The sequence below is a fragment of the Chlamydotis macqueenii genome, chromosome 8 (assembly GCF_036417535.1).
Source record: "Chlamydotis macqueenii isolate bChlMac1 chromosome 8, bChlMac1.mat, whole genome shotgun sequence".
Classification (NCBI taxonomy): domain Eukaryota; kingdom Metazoa; phylum Chordata; class Aves; order Otidiformes; family Otididae; genus Chlamydotis; species Chlamydotis macqueenii.
This window is the reverse complement of record NC_141563.1, coordinates 7192413-7210286: the sequence shown is the minus strand read 5'-3', so window position 1 is coordinate 7210286 and position 17874 is coordinate 7192413. Positions and strand designations below refer to the sequence as shown.

General features: G+C 39.2%; 1 protein-coding gene across 3 annotated transcripts in view; it reads right to left on the bottom strand.

Moving 5' to 3' along the window:
- Positions 1–2915: 2915 nt before the first annotated feature.
- SLC30A7 (solute carrier family 30 member 7) overlaps positions 2916–17874 on the bottom strand; it is a 25016-nt gene continuing 10057 nt past the window's right edge. For all 3 annotated transcript variants that reach the window (XM_086753079.1, XM_086753080.1, XM_086753081.1), the window contains 4 exons: positions 16072–16207; positions 7264–7354; positions 6119–6268; positions 2916–3956 (listed from right to left, as the gene is read on the bottom strand). In XM_086753079.1, coding sequence (XP_086609205.1) covers positions 3909–3956; positions 6119–6268; positions 7264–7354; positions 16072–16207 — 425 coding nt within the window. In that variant the 3' untranslated portion in view covers positions 2916–3908. The remainder of the gene's footprint in view (positions 3957–6118; positions 6269–7263; positions 7355–16071; positions 16208–17874) is intronic.

Here is a 17874-nt window from a genome sequence, read left to right as displayed (position 1 = left end):
ACTGGCATCCTTTCACATTATAGAGTCTCTGGCCAAGGAAGTCCCACCAGGGATGGTCACTGCAACACAGCCCGAACGGAGGAGAAATACAAAAGGGATTGTCACAGAAGTGTAAAGGAGGAATTAACCACTGACCTGGTACGAGGGAGCAGACAACTGGATTACTAAAAAAGAAAATCCCTCTCTACTTGTTCCCAAACGTGCTGACAAGGGGTGGGATAATCACGAATCGTAGCGATCCCCCCAGTCTGATGGCTGCTGGGGAAAACAGGACAGGGCTTAATTAGTAACTAGAGCTGTTAGTCTCAATTGGTTATTTAAAGATCCTGTTACATGAGTATTGATCAGGATTCACATTTTAGAGAAGCATGAAGGTTTCTACAGCTGAAATCTGGACTGTGAGAGAAAAGCCACGAACTTCACAATCTGATTGCACACTGAGTGCAAAGGGTGGAACACCGCCGTTCCACAGCAGCTCCTCTCCCTTCTTGTGTCATTTACATTCCCAAACAGGTTAACTTACAACAATTAAAAAAAGATACCCTTGCTTTACTTCACCTTTAAACCTAGCTTTTCTTCTTCAGAAAAAAAAATAAGAATGTTAAGAGCCGCTAAGGTCCATTTTATTAGTAGCAGCAGTTTCAATTTTTATGTACAAATAGTGTCAGCAGCTCCTACCAGTGATGCAATTAAACTTTCATTTGGTTAGCGGTACTACATAAAGAGCAGAGTCATTTATTTCATCATCTCCGGATGTCAGCCGTTCACACAAAGTGGTAAAAGCAAAGTGTTCTATAACAAGCTAAGTGTTAGGAAATCAGCAAAACACAAATAATGGAGCTTTAGCTCAGGACAAAAGCTGCACTTCCCATTGCATGATTTATACTCTACTAAAACCTGAGCAAGTATCCCTCATTAAGTGAAAAAAATAAATCAGGTGCCGCTCTGTGTACTAACATACTACGTGTGAGTGCAGTTACCTGCTGGATATGTCATCTGCTGTCTTCTGCAGAATTTTGTGATGCTTACCCTTTCTCAGAGAGCCTAAAAAGGCTTAAACTCTACTTTGAATCTGACTTCCCCTACGCTATCCTCAATTATATTTAACAAACGATACATTTCTTACTGTAAAAACATCAAGTTGTCCTTAGAAATAACCAAGAAAGTGCTCTCTTGGACAGAAAACTCAGACTTGTACGTAGGCTTCCAACAGTCAGGTAAGTCCTCGTAAGCAACAAAAAGATGTCAAATGATTACTGAAATCAATATTGTGTAATTGCAACCAGCTTACAGGCTTTGTCACTCAATTTCCCATATTTTAAAAGTTTGTAGATGTACACCTTAAAAAACCAAACAAAACCCCACAACAAACCAACCCAACTGCCACGCAGGCAGATTCTCACTTGGAAACAAACTGTAGCAGTTGTCTTTTCTTCAAGGAAACTGAAATAGCGGCCAAGCCCAGTGTCTTAGCACTGAAGTACTTCAGCAAGTCCAGGAACGCTCAGTCCCAAAACACGCTGGTATAAAAATGGTATAAACCCAAGCCTGCTCTTGGATCATGACACAAATGCAATGGAGTTAGCTGGTGCTTGCTTTTAAAGTGGTAGCAGTTGATCTTTAGCCTCACACAGTAGTAATACTAACTATCAGAAAAAAAATAAAATGAAGAAATCGCGCTGTCAGCCAACAAGAAGCAGTCTACACGCAGCACGCTACAACTGAGTCCGAGGGATCTCCGCGCTATAATCACAACCACATTTTAATTACCTTTTTGGTGAACATACATGCAAATAGTATCTTAAACTGCAATATTGCAATCTGCTCAACAGATTCTTTGCACCCTACCCTGCTCCACGTGTTTTTCAGATCCCATCCTCCAGTCAGGAACTCCAGGCCTGGCAGAGCATCCGCAAGGTGAGACGAGGAGGGAGCATGACCGGGTGCCAGGCAGGAGGCCAGGAGAGAGGGATGTGGAACAGCGCAGCCGGCTGGAAGGGCACTCTGTGCCGGCATCCCCAGGATTAGGAACCAGCAACGGGGATAAAGAAGGATCTGAAGACTGGAAGAGACTGTCAAATGTTAAAGCAATACGCATGTGGCTTTTCCTCCTGTTTTTCTTTACATCCAGTTTTCTGTTCCAAACACAAGAGTACGCTCCTAAGCTTTGTACAAAATCAACATTCGTGTTTCCATCTCTCATCTGGAAAATTCAGGAATCACTTCTCAATTTGGCAACCACTGTGTTTTCACAGGAAAAAGAGATCAAAATTTAGGTGCTATATAGGAACAACAGAATTAATGCAATAAACTCTTAATCTCTATCACGTATTCAGCAACATCAGTGGGAAACAAACCCCTTCTAAGGAATCTTCGGTACTCTCGTAGTGCCTGGTACTTACTACACAGACGGCGTCAGCTTCCGAGGGCCTCGGTTTCAGAATTACCACGTATCGGGTACCTGAAGAATACTTAAAATCCATCCTCATCAGCAGCGGCTCCGATTTATCAGAAAAACGCCTGTCTTGATTTTACTTCGCAGTGTTCTGCTTGTAAAATGTCCTCTTATAAAATCTTTCATTACTAAATTAGCTCACACAGCATAGTGGAATTATAACCTGTAATACCAAGTATAGCAGATGGTCTTTGAAAACAACGCTCAGATCTGAAAGTGTAAAATGATTATAAATGCTATAAAAATGTGACAGACTAATGTTTCTGGAAAAAGAAACTTACTGCACTGACAGTTGTTTTTTTTCCATGAAAACACACAAGGCTCCAGTAAGACAGTAAAAAAGATCAGACTTGTCCATCTGGAAAAAGCATGACGTTGAAGAGCACAAACCATGGTCCTCATTTCCGTTTTGGGTATAACCACCAGGAATAACTGTTTTCAGTATTTGGAAAAGCAAAAGTTCTCTCACCAATCACTTTAATAAAAATTACTACACCCGATTCCAATCAAGGAGATTTAAACTTTCACAAACAATTTAAGGATTTTGTTTTTCCCACCACGTAAATTGGAAGATAAAACACTTCAAGCATTGCTTCCATCACCAGCATCTTCTCTCAGCTGCCTGTTATTTCAGTGACTGTGAACATGAGAGGCATCACGTAATGTCTCATGACTCTCAACCGTATGAAGAGACTAAGAACTGGACGTAAATCTATTATTTTGACTAAAATAATTTCCACAAGACGCGTGCCACAAAATATCCAGCTTGTTTTGGAAGCAAGTCCCTTCACAACAGCTTTGCCTTTTCCACGTAGAATTTTTCTGTCTGTTTGGTAGGATGCAAATACAAGGGAAGTCTAACATCTACAGTTATGCAAGTACACAAACCCCGCGTACATCACTAGGAAATGAGCAGACTGCATACAAGATATTCGTAAAAGTAATAAAACCCTTTGATGCTCCGTATTTATGCTGGCGAATACCTCCCCCTGATATAAAAGGCACTTTGAAAACCCAATATGGTTTGTTTCATTAAGTTTGCCAAGTACAAACAATTGTACAAACATACAATTCTATTGAAGCATGTCAGCCATTGTGACATCATCTACAAAACAAGTTTCCAATTGTTGATAACACTGGTTTTATGGGAATGAGCAGTGGTTTCAGCAGCTTTACTGAAGACACGACAGGGTTTCCAGTACCACAACCTTAGTAAGTAAAAAAACCCTCAACGACTAACAAGTTTAGGGGCCACAGAAAGACAAGACCCAGAGTCCATAACATTCATTCCATATTTGCTCCTTAGAAGTGAACTCTATCCGTAGCCCAAGGGCAGAAATCTATTCAGTCAATTCCAGACCAGTGGTGGAGGCAGGCTCTGTCCTTACAAGTACGTTGTTATACCATTACAGTACAGAAAACTTTGGTCCAACAGCACGATTTCAGAAATTCACTACATGGCTGCGACATCAATCTGTATGTAAAGCTGTCTTACTCCTGCCTGTGGAGAAGAGAAGGAGAGTTAAAAAAAAAAGTAAAAATAAACCGGTAAAGCCAAAGCAATTTAACTGTCCTGAAGGAGAGTTAAAAAAAAAGTAAAAATAAACCGGTAAAGCCAAAGCAATTTAACTGTCAGTAAGTTACCTTGCAAAAAACCTCTGTATCTTGTTTTTCTGTAATTCACCTTCCGCATTTAGAACATCTTTCACTGAGATACTGGCAATCTGGAAACCTCCAAACTCTGAGAGCGTTGTATGAACACACAGTGCTTCATCCACTCAAGTACGCACAGGTAGTTATAGCCTAACATTAGCTTTGCTACGCTACCTTTTCTGATTCATCCTAAGTCTAGGTCCCTTCCTAGACACATGGCTCTTGATACCGGTACAGCCACAAAACAGCTGAGGAGCTAATGACTTACTTGGAAAATGCAATCCTTTGGAGACCTGAGATGTAAAATTAGTTTTAATCTAAGAGAACATTCTGCGTAGTCCTTTCCTAAAAACATCCCTTAGTGTCAAACTACACGATCTGCAGAATAAGCCATGCAGACTCATTTCTACCTACTCAATAATCTAGAGCTGTATGTGTGGAACATCTCAAAGAGGACCAAACTTTATGAATAAAGTTTGATTTTAGAGTATTTGTAACAACAAATCCTCCCCTCCCTAAGTCGCTAACATAAAAGCAAGTACGTGTGTTTATTTTTATTGTGTTCTCCGTGACTGACTACTTTAAAATTCCTTAAACTTCAAGGAGTTCAAAAGAATTCATGCACTCGGGCAGCACGTTGTAGGGCTGGCTTCAGCGGTGCTTCTCCTTGGAGTTCAGAAACTGAGTATATGCAAGACACACTAAAAAAAAAAAACAAACAGAAAAATCCAGTCTGGAATTTTTAATAAATGTTATAAAACAGTTAATAAAAGGGGTGCTTTTCAGATGCATACATGATTCACTCAGCTGTCACAGACACAAGTGGCTAGCAGACCAAGAGAACATTTAGGAAAGAACGTCCATGTGAGCACGTAAGGGCTTTCCCCACAGCAGAAAGCTTTGAAAAGAACATCTATGCAAGCACTAATTAAACTGTTGACAGAGGTGGTTTTTATTTACAGTATCAAATATCCCTAATCCAAAGCCTCCTTTCCTCACTGTCAACTGACCTAGAGAAATAACTTACATATCTCCAAAGTATCACCCTTTAGCTGACAATACTTTCTTACCTAAACCACTGATTATAAACAGCAATATTTGTCTCCTTTTCAGCCACAGAACCCTGTCACTCAAAAGCAGAGAAAGAACATAATGGTAATAAAACCAGGATATTTGGCTCTGGATGATCTACGAGAGGAAGTTTCCAGCTTTATTCTTCACCAAGTTCTCCTGCTGGACAAGAATTTTCTGTTTTATCTTAACAGATCTTATTTGTAAACTATTCATATCCAGTAGCTACACCAGAATACGCAGTCAGACTGAACTTCATGTTTAATGGTTGAAAGTATAAGGAAGCAATAGAAAAATCTCTCTGAAATTTTTCAGATTTTAATCTTAAGGCAAAAACCATCAACTTAAAGTTTCTGCTGTTCACAAGAATCCCAGCATTTCGTATTAGCTACAAGTGCTATCAAATACATCGCTATCTATACAAAAAATATACCCTGTAGGGAAATAAATGGGAACGCACCACTTGTATACAACATGGCAACTGATAGTGACCACCACAGCGTGGACGTTACTACAAGACACCAAAATACGCAGAGACCATGGATTCTTAGAGGTCCAGAAATGAAGGACTAATACAGCCTCAGCACAGGGAAAAACTTAAGTAGGTTCAGTCTGTGGTTGGAAGCCCTATCCTGATGGAAGCCGCATCTATTTTCTTGGTTCCTTATAGGTCAATATAGGGTTTCAACTTAATTTCATACATCTCAGACAAATACAGCTGTTATTTCCATTAAAGTGGCTTCAAAAACTAATGCAGAGAGGCACAGCAATTCCGTCTACACTACTGAGTATTTTGAGACTGCTGGAGCAGAGCAGCTTTTCAAAACACACTGGTACCAAAACCAGAAACATTTGATTTTTCTTGATAAGAATTACAATGTCACATCACGTGACAGGCAGTTTGCACTTTGAGATGTGATGTCCACTGACGAGACTTACCTGAGTAAAAATATTGTGAGTCTGACTTAGAATCCACCTTCCATCAGCATCAGGAGCGACTAATAATTTCAAAGTCCCTATGTAAACATCAGTACAGAGGGTCCAGAAGTGTGGATCATGTAAACTGTAAACTCCTTGCAACTGCTGCACCTAAAAATACAAGCAAATTCAAAACCACAGATTTCAGAAAATGTTTATCTGTACTAAGTTTTTTTACAGAAAATACTATAACAGCCGATGTATTCTTTTACTCCTAGTTCACCGTACAATTTGCGATACTTCCCTTAAATTCCTTATTAAATTCCTCTGTAACTGTAAAGAATGTAAAAACATACAGATGGTATGTGTCACGATTTTCTGTCTGACTGCACTTCCATGTATTTCTAAGTCTATTTCACTGAAACCACTTCTGAAAACAGCAGTGTGCAATAAAGAAAAGTCAGTTATTAAATTTGAGAGGGCATTCAATGAAAACAGTAATTTTTGCAAATGCAGGAATTTTCCCATTAAAATATTTGTGAGAGATTCCAACTAGTAACAAAAATATATTAATATTTCTGTAAATATTTTGTGAGGACTTAGGTTTGTCCTATCAAAGCCCTTCTTCGTCCGATTTTAGCAAAGTGCCCACGTGATGGTTACAGTCCCGTAACTTTATGAGAAAAGACGGCACTTCTACAAAGGCTTTGTATTAACTTTGCCAAGGCACTTCGAATGTTCAGGTGATGACACAGCAATAGGCAAGTTAAATCCAAAGATTAAATCCAGAGTAATCTATGTACTCTTATAAACACACTTCCAGTGTGTATCCATCTCACTTTTCTAGAGACAGAACTAGATTTTGAGGAAAACAAAAACTGAACCAAACAAAAATATTACGCACTTTGTGGCAGCACAAAGTACTTCAAAAGGAAAAAAGCTTCAGGATCTATTTCTCTAAACCAACATAGCTTGTTTTAAAACACAAACTCAGTTGAAGCTACGTACAATTTAGGACTTGAAGCAAACCAGTACCTCCATTTGTACAATCTAAGGAACCTTTCACAGGCATTCCTGGAAAAACATTACAAAATATCCTCATACACACAGCTGAGGTTCATTCAGTCTGCAGCTTGATCGAAAGCAAAAATGGTTTAAGAGCTCACCCGCTGGTAGCACTGAGGCAAGGTATTTTCCAGGGAAGGAGGAGTTCGCTGCATCAAAATTCCAATGGATTCTTTTAAAAGTGGAACAATACTGGAAAAAGAAAAGGAAATTAGCTACTATTATGTTTTGAAAAGATGTAGAACAAAGAGCAACATAACATTCCTTAATGCTCTTGAATAATTTTTCTTTGGTTGTTTCACCAGAAGCCAAGAAAGTTGCCACTAAAACCTGGTACAGAAAATAAAAGGATTTACAAATTGCTACGGTGTCTTACTAAAGGCAAGATTACTTCTCCATAGAGACAACTGGTGGACAAGAAGAAAAGATTGATAGCTTAATCACAGGATTTTGAAATGAAATCTCTTAGTGTCTTAAAAGTTCTAAGGCAAAGCAGCTGGTAAGTATAGCTCCAAACCAAAACCTACTTCCATGGCAATCACTCGCAACCAGCCACAAAAATACGCAACTGAAATGGTTTCTGCTTTTGTGTTTGGTTTAAGGCATATTTTTCTTATGAACTAAGATAATAACGGGGGGATCATAAAATAAAATTAGTATGGACCAGTCCAGCTATAACAAAATTATTTTGTCAAAAACAGACAACTTAGCATATTCTTGAAGTGAACTAAGTGCAGGGTCTCATCCAAGGTCAAGGATTAAACATTTGGAAGCAATCAGAGGTTCCCTCCTGGCCAAAGGGTCTTGTTTAATCAGCAAACTAAGATGACACTTAATACCCTTTTTTATTATTATTACTTTTTTTTTTTTAAATAAAACCAGGAGAACAGTAAGTCTGTATCCTGAAGGTACCACTCAAAATTTATATTAAGTATTCAGTATGGTGATTTTTTGCTTAGGAGGAGCGCATCATGGCTGGCTCAGCAGAGCATCCTAAAATTTTCAACAGGATGGTAAATATCCACAGCCCAGTACTGAAACTTAACTAGCAATCTCATTTCAGAAGCATGTAAGTCACATAACACTCTAGGCCAAAAGCGATGATATATTCCAGAAACTGTAAGCTGAATTTCAGTGTTCAGCACATACGTCACAGCTGGAGGATGGAGAGCAATGGGATAAAAAGCCACCAGAAAACATTTGTAGGAGAATAATTGGGCTGTCGGTTAAAGGAGATTGCAGAAGCTTTGTTAAAAATCTCATGAAGCGATGTAGAACACATTGCGTAGACCAGGCGTATATTTGGAGATGGTCACCAGCACAACCTAACCGTTCCTTTCCGTTTTTAAGGAGATGGTTCCATTTGGACGTGGAAGCAGTCTGGCTGACTGACCACTCAGCTCACTCCTTGGCCAATCCTTAGTCAAAGGTGGGAGAGAGTTAGAGGGTGCATGACTCTTCTCTAGTGAACCCCTGGAAAAACAGCCACCCTAAAATTAAGTCTCCTTGCAGGCACGCTGGTTATTCCAGCCAAGCTAATGCACTCCATCACGCGGCCTCACGTAGTTGCACTGCTATCAAGGTATCAGTTCAGAAACAGGAAGACACAATCAGGGGCAAGCAGGAGTTGCCTAAACTGGACCTGTCACCAAGACAATTAAACATTCAGCAATGCAATAACTGTCACTCTGTCTAAAGGAAGCTTCATTGGAGTGTCACTGCAGACAGTGGATTACGGATGCTTAGGGGAAAAGGTTCTCTTCTCAATGGACCCATGCTACTAAATAACGTCCATGTCACAGGCATTATATCAAAGGGAGCTGGAGCTGCCACAATACTCCGTTGCTGAACTGATTTCAGTTTAACTCACTATTTTAAATGCAGGTTTGCCTCTTAATAAAAACCTTGAAAGACTGACGCACAAGTTCAGGGTGCAAACTGAATATAAGATTTTTTTTAAACACTCCATCCCCCTAAGTTTAACAAGGCCCTGCTAACATATGCATCCAAATGCTTCAAAACCACACACATACAGGCTGGACGTTTTTTCCCATGGAAAGGACTAAAGGAATGAAGAATGTAGGATCTTGCCTTTTTATTGGAACATACCACTAAGAGTGAAAAAAAAAAAAAAATCAATGAAAGAAATCTAAAAAAAAAAGTCTGATTTGCACAACTTATTTACATTATTTGATAAAACTGATGTACACTATCTGAAGGAATGGAAATGAATTGGCAAGCAGGAGATCTGGAGAGACACCCTACGGAAATTTAAGACCAGCAGGTCGGGTATGTTAACCCATTCCAAAAAAAAGGATTTGGTCAGTGAAACTGGTTGGTTCGTTCTGGAACAGCATTGCACATTGGAAAGAGGAAGTTAAAGCCCTGTTAGAGAGCTCTGCAGTTGAAGATGCATTTAAAATTAAGATCTGCTTCATTCTGAAAATCTTACTGCCTAAGAAAACTGATCTTCCAAGGTGAAGGTGATGCAATCAGCAGGGCAGGTACAAGCACCAAAGACTCTCTCTTTTCCAGGCCATGGGGTGCAGTTTTAAGCGGCACATATTGGAACCATTAGCTCAAAAATCAACTAACATACAAAAAGGTGAATGGGAAAAAACACTCCGCTACTAGTATAGGTGGTACAGCTTCAAAGATAGTTTCCTTGCTGGCAAGATTTCACCTGTTCATGTTTTTGTAATGGCTCCACGCTAAAGCTTTAAGAGAGGAAGCTCCTGTGCAAGTTTTCAGCAATAATGCTGCACAACTTACACTTTTATCCAGACTTCACAAAAAAAGCTAAAGCCATAGTGTTGAACTGAAACAGCGACATCTCGGAAGTTCAAAGAACAGAGGTAAATCAGGATGTGGCTTGATACTGTAGCTGAAAGTTCACCCCTCCCTCCTCTAACTTAGACAACGGTGTTCAGCGACAAAGGCCAGAAGACGGCTGCAGTGATGTGATTCTTTACTGACAGAGTGGTCAGGCGCTGGAACAGGCTGCCTAGGGCAGTGGTGGAGTCACCATCCCTGGAGGTGTTCAAAGAACGTGTAGACATGGCACCGCAGGACATGGTTCAGTGGGCATGGTGGTGTTGGGTTGACGGTTGGTCTTCATGATCTTGGAGGCCTTTTCCAACCTTAAAGATTCTGTGATTCTATTCTATGCCTTCACAAATGCTCTTGGAGCAACTCTGCATCCACGGGGACACCATCTTACAAGGCAGTCTTTTACTGTAAGCCAAACTAACACGCCAAACTATACAATCCAGTTTTCTGATGGCTCAGATTCTCCATTGTTTCATGCATACTACTGAAGTACAAAATCCTTAATTAAAAGCCAAAACTGCACACAGCATACTCTTTCCTCAAATACTGACTAAAAAATAGTATTACTTAATCACCGGGAGGCCCTAGAAATATTAGTTCCATCTCACGTGCCTGAAAAAAACACTAAAAAGAGATGACGATATCACGCAGGCGGAAAATGTGATTAGAGAATTTGACCAAGCTTTCTTTTTTTTGGATTAGTCATTAGTGCAAAATACACACGGGTGTGTCTGCAGCAGCTACTCCACTGGTACTCCCACGCCCCTTTTGTTTACCTGTGGAAAGTAAACAAACACTGCTAAGACTCAAGACCAGTTATGGTTCTTCAAATACCATAGCTGAAAAATCTACAGCTAGATTTCAGAGTTGTCTTGTTTTGTTTTTTTTTTTCCCCAGGCACCATCCACATTTGCAGTGGAAACACTGTCAGCCTATGTCAGAACTTCAACAAAATTTTTCTATTAGGGTATGGTAATTTTAATCAGACTGCAGGCTTTGCTCAAGACAAGGATAATAGGCTTAACGTTCACTTCTCTGATTTTAAATTGTCTGTTCTCATAATTATGTAGTACTTTGGTTCTCAAGTAAGGCTGGCAGGCACCACTGCCCTGTAAATAAAGAAAGTGGATGCCATTTAGCAGTGATGGCTCAAAACAACCCCAACAAGCAGCAGTCTGTGTGCTCTACCCAATCTAGTATCACATTTAGCCTACGGTGCCTTTCTAGAAACATGTGGCTCCAATAGTGGTTTCAGACAAACTTCTTGCTCTACGCTCGAGTTGTGGCTTTGGCTTGATGACTAACTTCACATAGCTGATCGAAATATTAAAATTGCTTCAACGTTTCAGAGTAAGGCTTAGAATCCTAAGGTTAAAAAAATAAATGAACATTTAGTTTTGAATATTAAAAGCATTGAGAGACTTGAGAAATTTTTTATTGATTCAGGCACATTAAATTATGAGGAAAACACCTTGGAAAAAACCTGAACCACTAGGAAATAGCCAAGCTTTTTTTTGAGGAAAAAAAAAAAAAAAAAAAAAAAAAAGACTTCAAAGAAAATCCTAGTAAAACAGACTTGTCTATTTTAAGCATGTCCTATTTATGCTTTATAACTAAATGGACACTTGCAAGAGATATACAGAAATTAACCAAAGAAAGATTCATCAGATATTAGCAGTAGCATCCAGGAACACTCAAGAAACACCTCCCATCCACAGCAGCTTCACCCTTCAGAACTGGCCATAGATTTATGATGCAGAGATTTTAAAAGATTGCAGGATATAGCCCTCTGACTGAGAAACCACAAACTACCGAGCCCTCTGCTCATCAAGACTCAACAGGTAAATACACACAGCCATAGTCTACTCGAGAGAAGCGACTGGTCTTACCTCTTTAGTAAGAGCTACCCGATTCTGCTTCCACTAAGTTTAGAAGTGTATTTATTTGTCAATGAAAACAACCTCAGCAGAATCCCACCCTGGATTTTCACTGTGCAGCCAGAATGTTCTGTGCTATCATTTCAGAAAATTGAACAGAGAAGCCCCACTAATAAGAGCAGGCAAGACTTGAGTAAATCGGAGAGCTGCCCAACACTGCAGCAAGCACTCAACATAAAATGAACAAATAGTTACTTCATCTAGACACAAGCAATCTTGGATTAAAAGCAACAATTCCCCTCTGCATTCACATGCAACTGCTTTGGTACTCTACTGGCTTATTAGACATAGTTCCACAGAAGGGAATACGAATTTGTGTTCTGCCTTTATTCCTCCTTTGGATATGTAAGTTTCCCAGAAAGAATACAGTTGGGTTTTTTTTGTTGTTTTGGGGTTTTTTTGGGTTTTTTTTTGTTCGGTTGGTTTTAATTTTTTTTTTTAAAGTCCTGGATCAAACCTACCCCCTACCCATGCCCTGCACACTCTGTAAGTCAATCTCAGACCACTAAGCAATAAGTGGGAGGAGACACGATTGAAGCCAAACCACTACCAAGTTAAGTGGTATACGCACATTTGCTTCAGGGTAAAAAAAAAAGCAAAAAATAAATGTCATTAAACTTTCAAACAATTAAAACTGTAGCAAGTATCAAACAGAAAACTCACCTATTACACAGTGGCTTTTAAATTTCAGTTTGTCTTTCTTTTCTCATGTAACATTTTCTTGAAAATTTCCTTGCTAAAAGGCAAGCTATTAAAATGCTCCTCAAAGAGCCTCATGAACCTCTAAAGGCATCTTATCACCACTGCCTCTTCAGCTTTTTATCTCAAACATTAGCTGTACAGGAAGAATCAAAACCACTACTTTTACATTTTAAGTAAATTAAAACAAACTCTATACAGCTTATGCCTTCACCGGCTACATTTGGACTACACAAAATGTTCTATACACGTTCCTAAAATGTATTCATTTTGTATTTGAAATCGAATTATCCGTATGAATCCAGTACCATCAGACTTTCAGCAAAAACACAGTTTACTGCAATGGCACAAACAAATTGAAATAGTTACTTAATGACCTGAAAGTACACTGAAAATGTAAGTGCACTGTGATGCATACATATAGTTAAAGCCCAGCAACAGAAAGTAAACCTGGTTTTGTTGCAAATAATTCAAATGTGTTTCTGAATACATAGTTCCAGTAACAGCCATACTACTGCAAGAATATAATCTTTCCCAAGTCCCAACAGGGATAGTGTCTCAGATTGATTAAGAAAATTACTTTTAAAAGTTAGAAATCCAAAGATTTCTTCCCAAGTACCTTATTAAACTGCTTACAAGAATGCTGTTTATCCCATAGAAGACTCCTGCCTTGAATTTTCATGTACAATTCCATCCTAATTCATCTCTACGCAAGCTCATTCCAGCTGGGAAGCCTACTAACTACTTAGACTACACAAACATCCTAAGTGATACTGTAATCTAGGCTGCTCTGAGAATCCTTCCCTTAGAGGAGAAAGCCACCAACCAACATGCGTAAAAATTCATTTACCAGCTTGTATTTTATTGGGAGTTTCCAACTTCATGAAAATAATTTGTTCAATGTATACTTTGTTTTCATATAAAACCAGAGGGCTTTCTAGGCTGCAACATTCAGAATTGTGTATCCTCGTTACGTAAAAATTAACAGAAAAGATTCAGCTCTGGAGCACTCTCCCGCCATGACTTCAGATTTACACTCACGTAGCCATCCGCAATATTCACAACTGTTTCCTAAGACATCTTCCTGATGACAGAAAACAAGATCAGCAGTAAAATACACTACTATTTAGATTTAAACCAATTGGCTAAAGTACTCTTTTAAGAAGGGAGAGCACCTTGGGGCTTTTTATGCTATTTGTGCCCACTTGGTGGGGCACACACTCTTATCCCACTCCACCTCATCAAAATTGGTTTAACCAGTCAAACGGCCAGGAGTGGGCTACTCCACACACATAAAACTAACAAATATTCCTCTGAAACAACAGACAATTATTTAATCTAAAGCTAAGTTATTTATCCGAGTTGTAAATAGGCCCACAGGAGTGGCCAGGAATCCACCCCTCTCCTCCTCACCTCAGACCCACACACACCCCATGAGCAAAAAGAAAATTTAAAACAACTGGACACAGCTCTTGCCACTATCAGTTTAAAGTCTTTTTGCAAACAATGTTTTTCCCCTCAAATTTTACATTTCACAGAATTTCAGTAAAACCTTTTCTCTCCTAGAGATTTAGGTGACTTGTACAGATGAAGGACAAAACTATTATATATCCTAATAATCATCAGTTGGGGTCCATATTACTCTTACAAAAGATCACCTTAAGGGAAAATCTGAAAAACCTTCTCTATTAATTCTAGAAGAGCACTTGACACACACAGCAGAGTGAAGGATAAGGCAGAATAAACAACAGTTTTATGTGCAGAAGTGTAAATGCAGATCACTAAAGTCACACGACACAACAGGGGAATTGAGCTCTCAAAGAAGATCAATCTAAAACCGCCAGTCAGCTTATTTATGGTCTCGTTTAAGTGCATTTCAAGTGAAGTCATCAGTAGTTAAGTCTGTTGGACTGCTTAAAAAAAAAAATAAATAAAAAACCCCAAACCTTGCCAATTAGTGTTTGCTCCACTGCTGTGCCAAGATGTGTCCATCTGCAAGAAATGCAGGCTTGCTCCTACTGCCTACGATGCGGCTGACTGCATGCAGTCAGCATAATGATTCTAGAGATCATTTATAGTGTTATGGAGCAACAAAACGTTACGGGCCGAGGTCTGGTATCAGGTCAAAAGACAGAGCAAACGGTGAACTTCTCCAGCATTTTCAGCACAGAACATGGACCTCAGACGTTCCTCCTAACTGTGCTAGAAGACCCATGAACAACTTTACTACGAAACTTCTATTTTTGGAAGGTAGTCTTCTGCCAACCTCTACAAATGGAAGAAAAAAATAAAAATAAAAATGTCACTCACGTGGTATTTTCTGATCAGCACTCTACACGTGCTTTGCTGTACAGAAAGCTAGACCCTTAAAATACAAAGTCTTTGGAAACCTGTGTTTTACTCAGCTGTTACCTGATACTACAATAGTTTCTTCCCCTTGGTAACCTGCATATGTTCTTTTCCATTTTTTGAGATTTCAGTAATAGAATTAGTTTGCTCTTTATGAAATTACAGCATAATTTCCCCTTTATGAAATTACAGGAGGTTTAAATCCAAATATTAACTTTCTATTAAAGTGGTAATTTAACAGTGATCTCTAGCGCAGAGATTTCAGTGGGCATTTAGTGTCTGAAGCATATTGCCCTACTCTGATAAACAGGGAGATTCACATCAATAATTCTGAGAACGCTGCCATGCATATGGTATAAACACGCCATACATGGGACAAGCATAAATAGCTGCAGTTCATCAGATGACATCCACCGCTGCTGAAGAGACGTAGGTGTTCGGTTATTAGGTTATAAAAGCAGCTGTGGCACTCTGCCCTGTGCCACCATGGAAACTGCTGCCAGAAAAGCCTTGCTGAATGAAATGTTTGCTTGTCCCATCTAATCCAAATTGCCGCACGCTTACAGTGACCTCGGTAAGCAACAACTAGGAAAGTCCAGAACTACTTGAAGCATTTCCATCAGATCTTCAAAGGAATACTAATACAAATATAAAGGAAAAGACAGTTCTAGCTGGGGGGGGGGAAGTTACCAGCCTTGATTTGTCAAGGACAAGGGCACATCCTGTGCCAGCAGGCTTAACTCTGCTGCCCTGAAGCCATTCTGCTCCAGTTACTGGAGTACATTGGTTTACATAAGCACGTACTAAATACAGAGAGAAAGCTTTCTACAGTTTGAACCTGAAAAACAGTTTTGTCATATTATGCAAACAGGGGCAAACTATGCAGATTTAAGAGCAAAAGCTGTAGCTGTAGAAAAGGAAAAGAAAGATAGCTCATCTAAGGGCACACCAGAACAGCTGTACAGAACAGAGGTAACATATCACTCCTGGAAGAAAAGCCATTAGTATAACAGACAAATCTTTTCTTCCGAGCTGTAACTTGTGCTGTAACCAGCATCAAAAATACTACCAAATACCAGCGATAGCAATGCTTACCTTACACCTATAAGTAGTGCTATCAGCATGGAACAAATAGGATCTGCTATCATCAGACCATAGTTCTGCATCAATATAGCAGATATGATCACACCAATGCTTCCGAGCGTGTCTGCCACAATGTGTAGAAATACACCTGTAAGAGATTAATTGATATCTTTACAACCTGGTATTCTTAAAGGTAATGGACTATTGCAAAGAGAGTTTATGGAAGAGAGTTGTAAGAACTAGGTAACGTGATTTATACTTGTTAAATTTGGGGTCGATTTTTTAGTCAAACACATAGCAAATTACCACGGGATTTCAGCGTATTTGTAGAATATAAAGCATCTGAAGAATTTACGTTATTTTCTGCACTTAGCACTAAGGGGTACTTCGTGGTGTGGCTATCGACTTACGCAGTGATTAACAGATGTAGCTAATTTATTTTCATTCAATACACAACCATATCACAATAAAGAAACTCTCGTTCCCTGATGCCTACAGACAGCGGTAAGTACTGCATAAGATGGAGACTGTTAACAGAAACAGCTCTGTAAAGCTTTGAAAGACGCTAATGTTTCATTGATGATATCTTGTAGAAATTATTTAGCAAAGAAATCCAAGAGAAATGATTTTGAGAATTAAAAAATACTGCAGACATGAGCAACTTCACTCTTATTTTGAAGAATAACACACTGCCTGAAAAGACAAAGAAACTAGCATTTTGCAGCTAGCTAAAATTTAGCCTTTGGAGCTCTCTGCTGGCAAGGACAGGAACAGTCATTCATTCAGAAATAGCTTCTTTAATACAATTCTCCAGACTCACATAATCCCTTCTCACAAAAAACAATGCATAACTACAAATCAGGTCTTTAGTTATTTACCCAAGTCTACATTCGTACTGAGTCGGGCTGGGACGGGTTTCATTTCCTACACAACCAGTCTGCACGGTGCTGCGTTTCAGATTTGTGACTAAAATTGTGTTGATAATACATCAATGTTTTAGCTACTGCCAAACAGTGCCTGCACAGCATCAGGGCCTTCTGTTTCTCACTCTGCCCCCTCAGCAGGTAGGCTGGGGTGGGAGGGCAGCTGACCCCAACTGACCGGAGGGATATTCCATACATCATGCTCAGGAACAGAACTGGTGTCTTTCCAAAACAGCTGTTCCTCAGAGACTTCCTCGGCATTTGCTCTGCTGGAGGGAGATGGTGAGCAATTGTCTTTGCATCACTTGGGTTTGGTTTTCTTTTTTTTTTTCCCCCTTTCACTGTCTAAACTGTCTTTACCTGAATCTAAGAGTAGTTCTCGGTTTTACTTTTCTAGTTTTCTTCCCTGTCCCACTGCAGGAGTGAGCGAGCAGCTGCTGGGTGCTTAGTTGCTGGCCAGAGCCAATCCACCACAGTATTGAAAAAATAAAATAAAATTTCAGTCTTTTTAATATGCTTCAATTAAAATGTACCTTTAATTAAAAGATTGACTTTCAAATATCTTCTACTGAAGTACTGAGTATACATATACTTAACACCTTATACTAGAAATTCTCGAAGAGGTTGAAAACGGTCCTTTTCAAGGACTACAAACAAGTCAGAAAATCATCCAAGAAAAGAAAACAGTATGCACATTTGGCTATGCCAAATAATTACTACCTCTTACATGATATACTTTTCTCCCTCTAACTTTTGAACACTTAAAAAAAAAAAAAAAAAAAAATCAAAGCTCAAACCTGACATCTAAATTATCAGTAATTTATTTACACTAATGCTCAGGAGATCATGGACTCCAATACTCCTTTCAAGCAATTTAGAGTAAATTACTATC